The sequence below is a fragment of the Musa acuminata genome, chromosome BXJ3-8 (assembly GCF_036884655.1).
Source record: "Musa acuminata AAA Group cultivar baxijiao chromosome BXJ3-8, Cavendish_Baxijiao_AAA, whole genome shotgun sequence".
Classification (NCBI taxonomy): Eukaryota; Viridiplantae; Streptophyta; class Magnoliopsida; order Zingiberales; family Musaceae; genus Musa; species Musa acuminata.
The window spans coordinates 47,594,910-47,612,129 of NC_088356.1; the positions used below are offsets into that span (position 1 = coordinate 47,594,910).

At 35.9% G+C, this 17,220-nt stretch overlaps 2 protein-coding genes across 3 annotated transcripts; one reads left to right on the forward strand and one right to left on the reverse strand.

The window, feature by feature from the left end:
* Positions 1 to 994: 994 nt before the first annotated feature.
* Positions 995 to 10,080, reverse strand: LOC103995981 (probable V-type proton ATPase subunit H). Its single transcript, XM_009416758.3, has 12 exons — positions 10,017 to 10,080; positions 9,748 to 9,851; positions 6,616 to 6,741; positions 4,578 to 4,680; positions 4,425 to 4,497; positions 3,897 to 3,962; positions 3,702 to 3,819; positions 3,280 to 3,441; positions 2,524 to 2,649; positions 2,303 to 2,428; positions 1,803 to 1,982; positions 995 to 1,472 (listed from the first exon to the last, which is right to left on the reverse strand). The coding sequence occupies exons 2-12, from the start codon at positions 9,775 to 9,777 to the stop codon at positions 1,224 to 1,226; spliced, it is 1,359 nt and encodes a 452-aa protein (XP_009415033.2). The 5' UTR covers positions 9,778 to 9,851; positions 10,017 to 10,080; the 3' UTR covers positions 995 to 1,223.
* Positions 10,081 to 10,957: 877 nt separating this feature from the next.
* Positions 10,958 to 16,811, forward strand: LOC135645579 (FRIGIDA-like protein 3). Of its 2 annotated transcripts, none has more exons than XM_065164111.1 (4): positions 10,958 to 11,067; positions 12,691 to 13,740; positions 14,783 to 14,952; positions 16,125 to 16,811. In XM_065164111.1, the coding sequence occupies exons 2-4, from the start codon at positions 12,702 to 12,704 to the stop codon at positions 16,536 to 16,538; spliced, it is 1,623 nt and encodes a 540-aa protein (XP_065020183.1). In that variant the 5' UTR covers positions 10,958 to 11,067; positions 12,691 to 12,701; the 3' UTR covers positions 16,539 to 16,811. The 2 variants fall into 2 exon arrangements, with proteins under 2 accessions (XP_065020183.1, XP_065020184.1); XM_065164112.1 differs by having other exon boundaries at positions 10,975 to 11,067; positions 12,669 to 13,740.
* Positions 16,812 to 17,220: the final 409 nt, after the last annotated feature.

A 17,220-nucleotide genomic window follows, 5' to 3' on the forward strand; every position in this document is an offset into this window, starting at 1 on the left:
GCTGCCTACCTCAAATGGGCTGGATTTGCTCAAGTTATGCCATATCTTAGTCTGTACCGCACTCCAAAATGCTTGTACAAGTTTTTTGAGTAAGTTAGCTGCCATGTTAAAATCATAGAGTTTTCATCCAAGTCGATGGATCATCTCGTGGCTGTATTAAATCATTCTTGCTCGGCGCCAACATGATAGTGGTAGTCCATATTTTTCTATATAGTTTCATTGTTGTGCTAGTAGTTGTTATCCTCCAATTTGAGCAGCTGAGGTCTCTTCCTCAATTAGTGAAGAAGTTCCACTCTGGACAGGCAGAAGAAGCTCATTGTAAATATAGCAGACCTAATGAGCTGAGACTGTTGTTGATACGATATTTGAATAGAGATATTATTTCCCCAACTTCAATTTGGATCATGTAAGTAGTAACAAAGGAGGGTAATTATATGCGTGGTGCAGATCAAAGATCTAGCAATCTTGGATCTGAGTCTTTTGGATTTTAGTTGCGTTCATGCGTTTGTGATTTATATAGCTAGAGATGTGCTGAATCTTCCCCACTACTGGTTTACTTTGGAAAGAAGCCTCACATGTTAAAGCCAATGAAGAATCTATGTCTTTTTTCCTTCTTCTCTGCATATTTTAGCAATCCGTAATTTTTCTGTAATTACACTCTTTTCTTTGATCTTTATTTAGACGCTAGAGATGTCAAATTGTGAAGGTCGACAAGAGATTTGATAGTTACAAGTTAGATAACACTTGAACTATGGCAATCCCAATAAGCTCATATTCCTTTGAAATCTAAAATATTAGAAGCTGAAACATGGGTTCAATTATGCATTAAAGTAAGCCAGATCTGATCTACATACCTTTATTCTGTATTCGAATCTAATCCCATTGATAGGCAGAAAATTAGACCTAAATTTTCTGCAGATTCAAGTGGAGATGCATGCTGTGAGGCCGACCAAACAAAGAGAGAAGACATCCTTCAAGCAACAAGAGTGACAAATGAACTCAACCACACACAGCAAATTATTTCAGTCCCATAAAAATGTGCCCAACTTGGGCAAATCGAGTATCGAATATGCTTAAAAGAGCATTTGAAACGAAAGAGTAGAATTTATTACATGCAGCAAAAAATAATAACGGATTTTACGAACAAACAACAAAACTCACTGTCTGCTAGGCATTTGCGGTTGCAAGCCATGGTTCAAACTTGAGATGGTCATGAAGAGTGATCAAGACTGCAAAAGGCTAGCGTATTTGGCACCCAGGAAAAGCCTTTGGATGCACAGAAGGGCGTGCCGCGTCACCTCAGCATTCTCGTGATTCATGAGTTTCATCACCCGGTCCTTGGCCTTCAGGTCTGCCACCATGATTCTTCCAGCAGGGTGGTACTGGATAAACTGAGACAAGTCATAGCACGCAACAGAAAGTGCGGTTGGGTCGCAGGAAGTGTCGAGGATCGTGATGAGGACACGCAAAATCTGCAAAAATAAGAAAAGATTTTTAGAGTTAGAAGAACCAATCAGGTGTCTTTGTGGGTCTGCTTGCTCAGCGTTAAACATGATAGATGGCTGAAAAACATAAAATGATTCTTTTACTCAATTAGATAAAATGGTACATTACTCTGCATAAGAAGAAAATGAAAAAGGCACTTTGTTTATTTAGAAATGATTCCTGAATTCTGTGCTGTTCTAACTTGAGGTGGCAGACCAACCATGAAAATCCCATGCATTAAGTGTTATTGTGCAATCGAAGGCCAAGAGTCCTTTGATATGCATCTTGATGTGAAGTTAAATAGTAGCATGACATACCTGGAAGTCATTTTCTTCAAAATTTGTAATATTTTCACGCCAGAATCCTGGATCCTTGTGCATAGGATACCAGTCAAGATGACCCTGAAGAACTTCCTGCTTATATTTATCAAAGGAACTCAGAGTTTTGATGTGTTCCTTAAGCCCATCTTCTAACTGATTTAGTGCACCCAACAAATCCTACAAAGAATGAAAAGATGGTAAAAAGCAACAAAATAAACATATGATCAAAGGACTAGAAAGATGCAGAATAATGTCATTTATAACCATCACTCTTCAACCAATGCATGATACGAAGAGAGGGTCAACATGTGCAGCCTTATCCCTCTCAAGTAGAAAGGCTACTTTTGTATTCTGAATTTGTCACCCATGTCACAAAGAGCAACTTTATTGTGATTCTGAGATCCACCCTCTAGCATCTAAATTTCAATTACTTATGTAATCATGATTTTAACATGGATATGCATCATAAATAGCATGGACGGCAATTGAAACTTAACCTCATCACTCCAGGCCTGAGCTTTTAGAGACTGGACAATTTGTGGCAGTCCAAGATCAATCATTTGGGCCCCACATGCTGCCTTTGGTAACAGATTGAGCAATGTTAACATAATTACCCTCACAACCTACAAAAAAAAAAAAAAAGAGACATTTAAGATTTGATATGATCATCACAAAGTCTAAACAATTGGGCCAGAAAGAAATTGTTAGAGAATCCAACCTTTTCTTTTGTTGAACCTTTTACAACCTCAACTAGCCTTGGCAAGACCCTAGTGGTGGCCAGGTAATCAACTGCTGCATCATAATAGGACAAGAGCCAAATACAAAGGCAAGTTTCATAAAGAAGCTGCATGAATGAATACCAGCTTCAGAAACAGTATATCATACTAGATAAATTATCTAATGCACTTCCCTATCAAAATTAATGTGCAATTTCATGTCAAGCTTAATCATAGCGGATGCTTCAGAAGCAGTTCATTATACTAGATAAATGATCTAATGCACTTCCCTATCAAAATTAATATGCAATTTCATGTCAAACTTAATCATAGTGGACAATGCACATATGTTCACGTAGCGATGGAAAGAGAAAATCTATAAAACATATTCCTTCATTCAATTCATACAAATGAAAACTGTACAGCCTATTGTTGGATTCTGAGTAGCTAATTTCCCAAGTACCACTCTGAGTGCTATGACATCAAGATCCTTTAAGACATACGTTGGCATCTTTTAGCTCTCACTTCTATTACACCCATAATACCACTTTTGCATAGAAAATTATTAAAAGGACGTATGCATAAAGAACTTAAAGTGCAGAAAATGGAATATGTACGATTAAGCTTATTATTTACAAGATCTACACAACAAAAGAAAGGCAAGAAATAATTGGTCAACAAGATCTGACATGATTTTGGGAAAAAAAAGAATCAGATGTGCCCATCCAATCTGGAAGGCATCATGAATATCATTTTACCTGGATGGACTGCTGGCTTGAAGCTGGTGATATCAAAGGAATTATTAATTTGACACCATCTGATTGAATAAATGAAACCCTAACCCAGGGTTCTCTTAGCAAAATGGCTAGGCAATTTATAGCCATAGGCACAGAGCGATTAGGATGAGATGGAGTCTTCAGCTAAAAAAGAAAATACATCTTTGAGTAATACTTCATTGTAAAGAAGAACAAAATGCATTGAATGTCATTTCTCCCAAGTTCTAAACATAACACAATAATGTAAAGCATATAGAATAAATACAAATGTTACTTAGCCATTTAAACCTTTTTTGTGGTAATGGTGGTGGGTTTTATGGTGGTTTGGCGAAAGGGGGTTCCAAGAAGAAATAATACAGAAGAACTGTGTTGTAGAACTGCATGAAGTACATAGAAGCTTTAACCTGAGAACACAGCCAGTCAAGTAGTCCATTTAGAACCATATCAGTCTTTGAGATCTTGCTTTTTGAATGTGAGGATTCTCCATTTGGAACAAGACCATCTTGAACTTTAGGATGAGCACTGCAAGCATATTTAGTTAAATGCTCCATTGATTAATATTTAAAACAGTATTTGCAACATCTGAAAATTCTGAGTACCTCACTATCAGAGTCAATATTTTACTGCTCTTGTCTTGTATGAACAAATTTCCTTCCTGGAGCCATCTGAAATATTGGAAGTGGGATGTGTAAATCACTTAAGATCTATACAATTACCAATGCAAAATAATTGCAATACTCAAAATAACGGATTCTATAGTAAAAGTGTAAGATCATTCATCCAGAAGATAAAAGGATAACTCAAAATGAAATTTAAATTTTGGACCCTGAAAGTAATTAATTTTCAAGGGAAGGACTAATCAAAGGTCTTTCAAGTCTTTAACAAGTCATTTAGTGACTTAAAAAGAAACACAATGACAATAAGATCCCACTCTGAATGTGATTAGTAAAAAATGTGGGAAATCTTTCTAAACAAAAAGATATAAATAATTAACTGAGGTCTATTAAGGCTTATTTGACAAGATAATAGAAGTAGGTCAACTAGTTCCAAATGTCAACCTCAGAGATGCATTTAGTCATGGTTATTCTTAACAAGAATTTGGAGAATATAAGATAAACTGTACTTAACTTAAAAAAGGTTGATAAGTGTCTTCGCTTGATAATGAATTATCATGAAAAAGTCTAGCCTGCTTTAGATTTGCTGCAAAGAATAAAAAGAATTTCATCGAGATCTCTACATGAAAGAGCAAACTTTTATCTGATTGCTGCACTGTTTTGTACCTGCCAGCATTTCATCAATGAGAGCAAGCACATATTCCACCGTTTCTTCCTTGGAAACGTCACTCAATATGTTCATGAAGACCTGTACAAAAGCTGGTCCATCCTGTTAAATTCATCAACTTAAAATGAGTAGTGTAGATTGAACTTATTCATGCAACTAAGATAGCTTTTCCAAATTCCAATACCACTCAGAATTCATATGGGATAGAAGTATAGAACATAAAAGAACCAATGCACATTATCAAGTCATTTAACAAATTCTAAAGATAAATTCAGTGAAACATGGTCTTGGTCTATGCTTATGTTTGTTAACTCACTCTGTGTCATATGTATACTTGGAACTACTGAAAACCCAAGGAAAGCAAACACAATCTTGGTATCTAATTTTATTTGAAGAGCCTTGATGCTATCTAAAATTACACTAAACAAATAATGGGAAGACAACCTAACTCGTTAAACAATAAAGTCAATAAAATATGTATCCTGTTTCAAAGAAGAAAAATATTAAACATGATCTAACAACAATGGATTTGCAACCGTTAGCTTAAATATACTGCTAAAGTATATATATAGTCAAGCAAATATTCGTCCTACGTATCCAAATGTTACATCACTGTGGGTGAACAGTGTAGATGTTGAATTGGCAACTTGTATGTTAGATAATAGGTGTAGAATGAGGATTTGAGTATGGTTGAACACCATTATACAAGATATATATAATAGTTTTGTAAAATAAAATTGAAGGAATAAGCATGCTATATTTAGGAACATCAGAAGTCTAAACTGATTCATGCACTTGTTACCGAGAGGTTTTGGCAGCTAGATAAGGCCACTTTGTCCTTTTATAACAGACTAGATACTTATTTCCTAGAATAAATGCTCAGAAATGGAGTAATTTCTCATCAAAATTCCAAAAAATTGATAGATGTCTGAAAATTTTAATCAATATCTAAATTGGAATTGTTATAGCTTCCAGGCATAAATAAGTTACCCTATGTGGATGGAAATAGCCTAATCCATAGTCTAAGCAACCAAGTGATAGCCCAAACAATAATCTTATTAGAAAATTACTTCATTTTCTGATTTAATTTCATAAGATCTCAATAGGAGTAGCAGTATAATATGCATCATTATTATAGGATGAAAGATACCATTAGAGAACACTTGTGAGAAACATTGTGGTTTGTAAACACAAATGATTAGTTAATGTTCTATGATAAAGTAATGTATGACTATAAAGTAATGTATGGCTGAAAGCAAATTTCACGCATCATTTGGGTTGGTCAGTTAAGTTTCTTCACATAAAACCAAGCAGCCTGTGTACTGGTTTTGACATGGATCAGTACATATTGCATGGTACGAGCTACATTTCAAAATAAGCTAATCCTTTGCATCTTTAAAGAAATTACTATTATCAATAAAGCAAAATTATTTGTGTATATCAATTAATCAATATATGTTCTTACATGCAAAATCACAAATATTATACTACATTCATATATCAATATATCATTTATTTATATGAAAAAAAAAATCAAATCCACAAACATATCTTGGTCCAAATGAGTGAATACTAGGCCTTCCAAGGTTTATTTACTTTCTAGCGATAACTTGAGTGCCTAGCCCAAGCTAATATCAACATTTTGTTAAACATCATAACAAAGAGACAAAGCAGGCAGGTGATCAAACATTATTTATAGTGTACATTGTTTAAGTCAATACACTTCAACTAGGACTCCAACATGATCCGAAACCAAACTGAATGATCACTGACATCTATAAGAAGAGAATAATAAAAGTTTATGGAACTCAAAATATATAAATTGTGTCCAACACAAGTTAAGTATGTTTTACTCCAACATCCAGACATGCTAAACAACATCTGAAGTCAATACAAAAGAAGCAAAAGGATGACCAAACTTAACACACAGCATGAGAAATATGCACCTAGAACACTAGAACGGTTATAACTGAAACCAAAACAACATACCTTAACACCAAATACCTATTGATTGATACCATTAAACATAATACTTACTTCATCAAGCAAAGCAGCTCTTTGGCTTGCAGATTTTTTGTCATAGCGCCTTAGTAGCTGAAGATGTGTTTCTGTAATAAGCTTTGCTGACATGTAAGTTTCCCATGGTATGTCCCTCTTGAGAACCTTCAAAAACATAAGATTGAATTAAAGTGATAACCAGGTTTCTTCAACAAGCATAACCAACACTACTGCTCTATGGAAATGCCAGCAGAGACCTAATAAAGTCCACTTACTTTTTCAAACCAGCAAAAACCAGTAGGAAATAGAATATAGCAACTACCTTTTGAAGTTACCACATAAACACATGAAATAAGTTAAAATTTACAAGCAAACAAAAGGTTTAATAAAAATTCAACTCAGAATAGTTAAAGTTGGATTCTTTAGAGAAGATTTCTAACTCCCACATAATGAAAATAAGTAAAAGGTCTTGAGAGTCATCCACCGGAGAAGGTAAGAAATTTATAGTTTCATCTTTTTTGGAAATAGTTTCATCTTTTATGAGTTGTCTTTTGTCATGAATCTGGATTTGCATGCACACATTAAATAGGTTTGTATGCGTGCATGCCTCTTTGTTGGACATCATTTTTCTGATCAGATACCTATTTTCTGGTTTCCCATTTCCACAGCACACTGGTTGGCACAGACTATGCAATATCCCATAATTTCTAGGATCTAATTGTAATTATAAAATATGAAAAGGATTAATATGAAAAACGGCCATAGAATTTCTTTTTAACCTTTTGTACCTCTCACGAGTCATCATGATGCCGTTCAAGAAGAGGAATCTGTCCGTGCAGAGTCTTCGATTCAGGAAGAAGATTTGCTCCGGAAATGATACCAAAAGATGTACCGGAAATATCAAGTTTAGGTAAGGATTATAGTTTTTAGAGTTTTTTCATCAATCATTGAAATCTATAGGGTCATAGAGAATATGAATGTTGATCTTTTTATAATTTAGTTTAATCTGCAATGATACTATCATTAGAGAATGGATTGATTAATGAATAACCAGATGACTGACAATAATTCATGAAGAGGGTAACCTTGAAAAAGAAAATAAATCATAAGCCATAGCAAGTGATGGTGGAAAGGAAAAAGTGAAGAGGAAACACCGCTTCAAATTCTTCTCTCCGTTTGTTCTTTCCCACCATGACTTGCTGTTGCCTATTTTTTCTTAAAGTTAGCTCTTCACGGATTGCTATCAATCCTGTGGCAAGCCATGACAAATGATCAATTTTTTTCTTTTTTAAAATCTTTTTTATCCATGAATAAATCTATTTGTTAAAGATTAAGCTAAACAATAAATCGGGATCAAGATTTACATTCTCTACAACCCCATAGGTTTCGATGATTGACGAAAATTATAAAAATTATAATTATTACCTAAACTCAATCTTCCTTAGTACGATCTTGATATTCTATTTTCATTCGTAGAACAAAATCTCCTTTCGAATTCAAAGAAATCTCCTTTCCAACTCAAAGACTCCAATGGATGAATTCTTTTTCTCGAATGGCATCATTATAACTCGATAGATATAGAGAGCTAAAAGAAACCTTAAGGTATTTTTTTTCATATTAATTATTTTTGTACAATATAATTACAATTAGGTCTAGGAAATTATGACATTACATTTTCCCCCCCAGAAAAGTTTAATCCTCTAGACTTGACAAACCTAAATTAGAAAATAATTAAGAAATTTTCATTCATGACATCTTCCAATTTTGAAGTAACTTTTCTTTCACTAAAATCACTCGATTGCCCTTAAAATGGATTCAACATCTTAATTTTGCTCTTCTTTCCACAATATAAATAAGTTTTTCCTTACAATATATCTTTCTCCAACTATAGTAGTGTCAGTTCAATTACACAATCAAAATCTGGAATATATTATCTCGACATATATACATAAGAAAGATATTATAAACTCCAACCAGGATGGGTGGTAAAATAAGTTTGTAATCTATATTTTCAATTTTTCTAAAATCTCTGATGATCCAACAAATCTGGTACTCAATTTGTCACGCATTCTATATAGCATAACACCTTTAGTTGTGAACACTTTCCAAATCATATTAGATGTTCAATCATACCAGCACTACTGCACAAAATCTCATCAAAAATCCAAAGTCAAGTGCGCTTGGGCGAGAGTAGTACTAGGACCCTTGGAAGTTCTCGTGTTGCACTCCTTTGAAAATTGCAATACCTAAATTAGTCCCACAATAGAAATGAGAGAAGAATTCAATGAACTTATAATGATTGAATATGTCTACTTTCTTTAACCTGAACTTATGTCGTTCAAAGGCTCAACAAGTTAATGTGTTTCTTATCAGAGTTGACCTAGTATTGGGTATAGGAGAGACTTGTGTAAGAAAGTACTACCCATAGATGAGGCTAGAGGGCATGTCACCATGTGGAGTCACCACTGGGCTAGGCCTCACATGCACCATGCTAAGGTTTAAAGGTTGTGTCAGATCTTGATGAAGATGTTAAGCCCATTAAATACGAAAAATTATAAGTCCCTGGTTCATTTCCACATCAGAAGTGTGAGAAGACTTAAAGGGACTTATAAGAGCTAGAAGAGCCTACCACAATCAACTTGGGCTTAAACATTCTAAACCATTGGTCAGGCTCAATGAAATTAGTGGCTTATTGGTCGTACGACCTACTATTTCATGGATCATGATATTAGACAATTAAGCAACATGATATCCAAAAAATAATGTCAATTTATAAGGTGTAATAAAGTGTCCAAAATAGATCAATAAATTCATTAGGTACACAAAGTGAGTCAATTTGGATAAATAGTCAATTTAGAAAAAAAAAATAAATCAAGAAATTTAAAAAGAAGATATTCATAAAAGGCTAAGAGCAAGAAATAATAATTTGACACTATTTTGAATATTAAGATACAGAATATTATTTTATTATTTTATTTTTTCGATAAGTGGTGATCACATCCTAGACCCCAAAAAAAATCATCAAAATAAGTCCGTATTCACCATCGTGTTCTCAACATTATCAACAAATAACCTAAATTAACACGCACACATGCATTCAAACAAGATGTAGGAACGCTCGAAAACCATTTCCCAACCGATAAGCACATAGTCGGATCTCAGATGACCAACCTCTTCTGTCGTGACATCCGCGCGATCCATCGGGAACGAGGCCTTCTACCACGAGAGAGGATCGCTTTCGTCGCCTCAACCCCACCAAATCAGTAACCACGGATCTGGAGAACCCAAAAATGTTCGTAATGTTATAGACGAGAGAAATCTTGAAACCTAATCGAAACTGCCGATCCGAATTCCAGGAGATGAGGAAATCTTTCAGGAAATACGAAGATTCATCTACGAATCGGTTGACTACAGAAACGAGCTGGGAGGAGAGACCTCACCCGCACCACTCCGTCTGTCGTCAATGCGCTGCTGCTATCATTGATCGCGAACGCAACGCGACAGGGGGTGCTTCACGGATGGAAACGGGCAACCGTGTCCGGTTTGCTCGATCCGGGTCTGGTCCAGCTGGATCCGGTTCAATAACTGACTCCGGATCTCCACACTCCATCACAAATAACTCTACCTAGCCGCGCGGCACAGCCCTATAATGGGTCCCACCGTATTCCCTCTTTTTATCCATTCACAATGCAGGTGGAAGCATAGGTAAACGTGAACGGGACGGGATGAAGACGAGAAAGAGAAGCGGTGCAACAAACTTAAAAGAAATCCTTTATAACGTGTCCAAAGGGATATATATATATATATATATATATATATATATATATATATATATATATATATATATACATATATGTTAAATTTAAATATAATTATTAAAATTATTATCATTTTCCCAATATAAAGACAATATAAAATAATCACCAGTCTCAAGGCAAGATAAGGACTGCCACGTGTAATAAATTAAAAAGAAAAACAAAAAATATAACGATTTGACCTACCAAAGATATCTTTCTACATATAAATATTCTCTAGATAGAATTATCTTATTTTGTATAAATATTTTAATATTTTAATAGATTATCTTTTTTTATCTACGTCAGCTAATTTCACCTACGTGTGCATCGAAGAGCATTGCGGATCATGAGAACTCTAAGTCTGCCACGTGTCCATATGATGACTGGACCGCAGAGCTATGTATGAGACGCCATCATTGCCACACCCACGAACCCAACAGCAAAAGTGTTCCGATCATCATCCAACGGCTGAAATTTACAGTTATCTGGTCCGTCGATTCGGAAATGGACAGTCGAGATTACAACGTGTACCCGCGCTTTAATAAAGCCTCCGCTATATAGAGGTGGAAGCAACTAACCGCTTTCCTCTCTCTCTCTCTTTTCTTTTACTGGTCATTTGGATGGATGGCATCCGTTCCCAATCCCGTTCGCCGCTTCCTTCTGTGATCGCCTGATCTCGTGCTTGCGAATTCCTGTGAGTTTTCTTTCTGAATCCTTCGTCTTCAACAGGGATTTCTCGCTCTCAGTTTGTTCGTGGTTGGATCCCCGATTCGGTACGGATTTCGGTGGATTTGATGCAGAAAGCAGGTTTCTCGGGGAACAGATTGATGGATTTTAGTGGACTCTGTTCTTTGTTGCTTTGTTCTGTTGAAGTCGGTTTAGTGAGGCCGGGAGTCGTGGTTCCTCTCTTGTATCGTTTCTAGGGTTTGGTTATGAGCTGAAGGTGAAACCCCTTTTGATAGGCTGTTGGTGGGCCTTTTGCTCTACATTGTTTGATTTGATGATGGTGCGGGCCTTGATATTGGGAGGGCAGATTGGAGGCTAGTTTTGACCGTATAAGTTTTAGGAGGGTTGGATTAAGTACTAAGTCTAAAATGGGAGCATTTTTTTCTGGGAGAAATTTACAAGTGAGTATAGCTTGGCGTTGCAAGCAAGTGTTATTGTTACACTAGTCAGTATAGAAATGTGGTTCTGATGTCTGAATTGTTTCAAGTTTCAACCCATTATGATTGCTTGGTTTTCTTCGTCTTGGCCTTGGAGCTAGTTTAGGGTAAGGTGTTGTAAGTGTATTTATAGAATGTAATCAATTTAGGAAGTAATTGCATCTGGATTCTCTGTCTTCTGGAAGTATATTGGTGAATAATGGGATTCCACTAATAATGGGATTCTATGTTTTCTGGAAGTATACTGAACTAATTCTCCTTTTAGTTCTTCTTTTTTGGTGCTTAGTATAGGAACTTCTGTGTCCTCATGCTCTTGTCGTCCTTTTCCATTATCTCTTGGTAGTTTTTGTACATTCATTCTGGTTAAGTCTGTGGGTATTTTGGTTCTCTATTGATCCATTTAAATTATTTTGAAAATGCTTCCATACGCAACTAGGAACTCTGTGGTTTGTAGGTTTTATGATTGCCATAAATCTGGTTCCTGATCAGGGCCCAAGTGCTTAAAAAGTTTCCATTGGCCAATAGCATGTCTGCAACTAATCACAACCCATGTAACAAGATGAAGTGATGGAAAGCTTTCACCCAACATTCTTTGAATAATCCAAGTATAAGATACTGTTGTTAAAGATTCCTATGACTTTTGATTTTGTGCAATCATATATTTTAGAGCTCATAAAAGAAAAAGCATATACAGAGATGATACAATTCACTGGCTAAGCCTAGCAGGTCTACAGGTGCTGAATTGAATGCCGTGCTATCGTTCTAATATGATTTTCTATTCATATAGAATTAGAAACCAGGTTTTACAAAGTAAAATGAGTAGAGAAATAGTCTGCAATTATCATTTATTCCAATAGATACTAGATTTCACATGGTAAAGAGCAACTCTTAGAAATACATCTACTGGTGAGCTCTCTGCAATTATCATGTACTGTTTGTTCACTTTTCAGGTGGCAACATGAGTGTATGTGTGTGTGTGTGTGTGTGTGTGTGTGTGTGTGTGTGTGTGTGTGTGTGTGTGTGTGTGTGTATATATATGTGTATATATATATATATGTACATGTATATGTGTGTGTGTGTGTGTATATATATGTGGAGTTTACTTTTGTGATTTTACTATTTGATGCACTAGCATCTGTTTTCTCTGTTGGCAGGGATTTATTCTATGGCAGATACACGGTCAGTCGTCACACTTATTGATTCTACAACTTCAAAGTTGCAACAATTGCAACAGGCATTTTCTGAACTTGAGAGTCATAGTGCCATATCCTTGAACTTGAAATGGAAAGAACTTGAAGAACATTTTCATGGACTTGAGAAATCTCTGAAGAAAAGGTTTGATGAGTTGGAAGATCAGGAAAAGAAATACGTTACAAAGGTCACAGAAGCCCAAGAGATGTTGGAGAAGCAGGAGGCTGCTGTCGTGTCTAAGGAGCTTGCATCACTGGAACGATTGCAGGAACAAAGAGATGCTGTTCTATCTGCTTTGTTTGTCAAATACAGGACCTCTTCTCCAGAACTCGTTGCTGCAGGGGTCAGCAATGGCATGGCTGATCCTATTTTAATAGAGAACTTGGATGATACAGCTGCCAAATCTGGCTCTGAATATGTGTGTCCTATAGAAGATGAAAACACATGCACCAAGCCTCCTTCGGAGCTGATTAAATTGTGTGAAGAAATGGATGCAGAAGGTCTACACAAGTTCATTTCAGACAATCGTAAAAACTTGAGCTCTATACGTGAAGAAATACCAGTTGCATTAAGAAGTGCACCCAGTCCTTTCAGCTTAGTTTTGGATTCTTTGAAGGGCTTTTATGCTGGAGAGGTTCTAGGATTAAATGGAAAAAAAGATGGAAGCCTTTTGGGCCTGCGAAGGACTTGTCTCATGTTGATGGAATCTCTTGAACAACTGTTGGCAAATGGTGTTCCAGATTCTCTTTCTGATGAGCAAATACTTACACCAGATACTAAAGAGAAAGCAAAGGTGGTAGCTAAAGAATGGAAGCCAAAACTAGATCATCTTGACACTGAAGCCAGCAGTGGAAACTCATTGGAAGCACATGCATTTCTTCAGCTTTTGGCTACTTTTGATATTGTTTCGGAGTTTGATCAAGATGAAATCTGCAAACTTATTCCAGCTGTTACACGGCGTCGTCAAACTGTTGAGTTGTGTCGCTCACTTGGTTTGTCACATAAAATGCCAGGTTGGTTATATGTTAATTTGATCATATTTAAAGTATATTCATGTTTGTAGGACAGATGATTCTTATTCTTGTAAATGACACTTCTGTCTTGGGCTTACTATCCTTATGCCTCACATCATTATGCATTTTAATGGTGAGAAATTTACCATATTTATGAAGGACATGAAGATTCAGAATTATGCTTTACCTTGATTTTATTGATTTCACAAATTTGAAGGACATGAAGTATATTTTATTGATTTCACAAATTTGAAATATTCTAGTTTTGCGGTCCGAGTCATAAATTTGGCCGATAAGTCGTTACTTTCAGAGTAGGTACTTTTGCTGCATGCTTTTGCTACCATTATTTAAAGTAAATCAGTTTGTAATTTTTCACTTTCCTTTATATCATTCTTTAAAGTAAATTAGTTTGTAGTTTGTTTACTTTCTATTATTATTCTTAATCAAGTATTTAACTATATTCTATTTGCAATAAGGAGATAAATTTGTGATTTAAGCTATTTGCTGTCCTTTTTTTACTCGAGTTTTGTGTTCTGAAGCAGGCATATTAGGATGTCACTTGACTAGATTAGCTGTTTAAAATCACTTGTATTATATCTTAATCATGCTTGGTTCTAATCTGAGTGGGAACTTTCTTTCTTACAAAAATATCTGAGTTCTTTATTTTGTATGTTTTTATTCTGTCAAAAATACCTCTGCCATAATTTCTAGGGTTGTGGTTCACTTTAGTTTGATTATTCACTATTTAGAAATTGTTTATGGTATATTCCACACTGCTTATCAAATTTCAGGTGTTGATAAATGAACCTTTGTAATAGCTTGATCTCATTGTCCTACATATAATTTCATAAACCCTTTGAGGAGCCATGTTACATACTTATCATGCTAGCTACTTTTCAGTCTCTTCTATCACATCCTTCCAAAAGTAGCATGCTTAAAGTTTATAGAGTCCTAAATAAAAATCAATACATTAATGATCTGATGCACTTAATTTGATCATTTATGGGTAAACATGTTTTGTTCCATGTCAATTGATTCCTAGGTTTGATCGAAGTTCTACTGAATAGTGGAAGGCAAGTTGAGGTGGTTAATCTCGCATATGCCTTCAAATTAACTGAGCAGTTTGCACCAGTGCCATTACTTAAATCATATTTGAAGGAAGCGAAAAAGGTATCACAAGTCAAAGCTGGAAGCATGTCTCCTGGTGCACAGGTCTTCCTTCACCAGCCTGTTACAATTTTATATTTCACCGAGTTATGTTGCCATCTGCTAATTAGCTGTCTTCGAGTCTAGTTTTGGAACGAAGGGACTTTATTTTTGTACTTTTAGGTGGAGCTTCTAATTCTAATGTTGCAACAAAGTTATTTTAGAAACATATACAGTTGGCTTATTATTGGGTCAAATTTGTGTTGCTAATATGATACTAATTGTTGTTTATAACTTGCTATTCATATTATATATTTGTTTATTTATGGAGTGTATTTCTCCAAAGAAATTTTGGAAACCTGATATTTGTTAAGTTGTTGGGCCAACTATTCTCAAACATGGTGGATTTATAAACAGTTCTGACTTTGTTCAATTGAGAGCACTGCCTGCTCTTTAGCCTTACCTACATGTCTAAATTTTCTAGATGTTAATTGCCATCTGTTTGTGTAGTTAGGCGCTTATGCTAGTTTGGCAAATTCATGTGAAAGGAATACAATGTACTTAAAAGTTTGTGACGATGCAAACTCAGTAAATTCTACTTTCTAGTCAAATCTGCTCTTCTCGGTAATTTCTAGTTTCTGGACAAATTCATATGGGAGCCTCGTGCACTGGGTATGTCTTTTTTTAGATTTGTGCGCACATATTTGTCCTTTGCAATCGTTGCTGACACGACATTGACATTAGCTGCATTGAGATGCCATCAGCTATGAATATTAACTTGAGAATTTTATGTGGTAAGTTTTTAGGTCAATTTTAGCACTAATGTGTGTATTATGTAGTGCTTCTCTTTTAATTATTCCTCCAGGATTGCCTCCACAGTGATTTGTTTGTTTGACCTGTAAACTAATGGCAATATATATTTCCATTTCCCCATTCGAGACTGATCTTTTCGTTTAGTTTTTCTTTTCTTCTTTGTCACCGTGGCGATCCTATGCCGCTGATATTAAGACATTACAGCATTGACCATTCGTGTAGCCAGAGTTAACTAAAACTGAAAAACCATAGCTGGGAAACTTGCATCCTGATTGTATCGTGATCAGCTGGACCTACAATCCGACAAAGATTGCAAAATTATATGCTTTATTTGACAACTTGTAATACTTGCCATTTCTCTGCTTCTGCATTTTTAATTGTCCAACTCGTATGTTCTTTTTATCAATGCTGTGTGTCTATTTCAGAATGAAATGAACGAACGTGAATTATCTGCCCTTAAAGCTGTCATCAAGTGCATCGAGGAGCACAAACTTGAAGATCAATACCCTGTCGATCCACTTCAGAATCGAATCCTCCAGCTAGAGAAAGCAAAGGCTGACAAGAGGAGGGCAGCTGAAGCTGCAAGGCCACAATCCAAGAGACCCCGTGCCAGTGGCAGCCTTTACGCCCCTCGTGTCACCAGCATGCCTGACAAAAGCTTCTACCATGCACCCCCTGAGAGATATCTGTATCCTTACGATAGGCAGTATGTGTACGCAGCCGAAGCTCATCATCCTCCTCTGGTGAATTCTGCTCCATACACCACCATCTCCCCTACTCATACCACTTACTACGGAAATGGCTACCAGGTCCAGTACCAGACTGCCTATCTGCACTAATGGAGAAGGCCACAGTGATCATAATCTCCGCTAATTACTGAGCTCTTAACCCATCGGGTATGTCTACATGTTAATCAACTAAATCTGCTTATATCCAGAAGATTTAATCTGTTTACTACAAGTGTTTGCCCACCTGGGAATGGTGGAAGCTGTGTGTTTATCCCCTTTTGACTGATAGACATGTATTTCTTCTAATGTCCAGTTTGATTTCGTTTTCTATTTCTCAAACAATTCTGTTTCTTCCATGTAATACCGATCTGGAGATTGATCTGATGGTTGGTTGCATATATGATAGATAATATCGAGTCGCATTTTAGTTATGGTTATCTGGAATCATGAATAGGACATGCACATCAAAATTTAAACATTGGCTGGCATTTGTATTGTTGATTTTTCATCAAGGCTTGATGCTGCTCTCAGTTCTGGCATTTGTATATATAACATATAACGCACCAAAATAAAATTAGTCTTTTGGCTGATTACAGAGAAATTATATTGGTCGGTATAAAATCGGCGATGTCTGATCCGAGCAGGGCAGGGCATGGACGGTGGGCGTAGTTGTCCATTCATTCATATAAAAGGAAAACAAGGGTGGGTGTAGGCTAGGTTTTCTTATTTAGATTTTTCGCATGCATTTTGATTCTACAATCTCAACCACATCGTCGTCACGTCCTTTACCCTA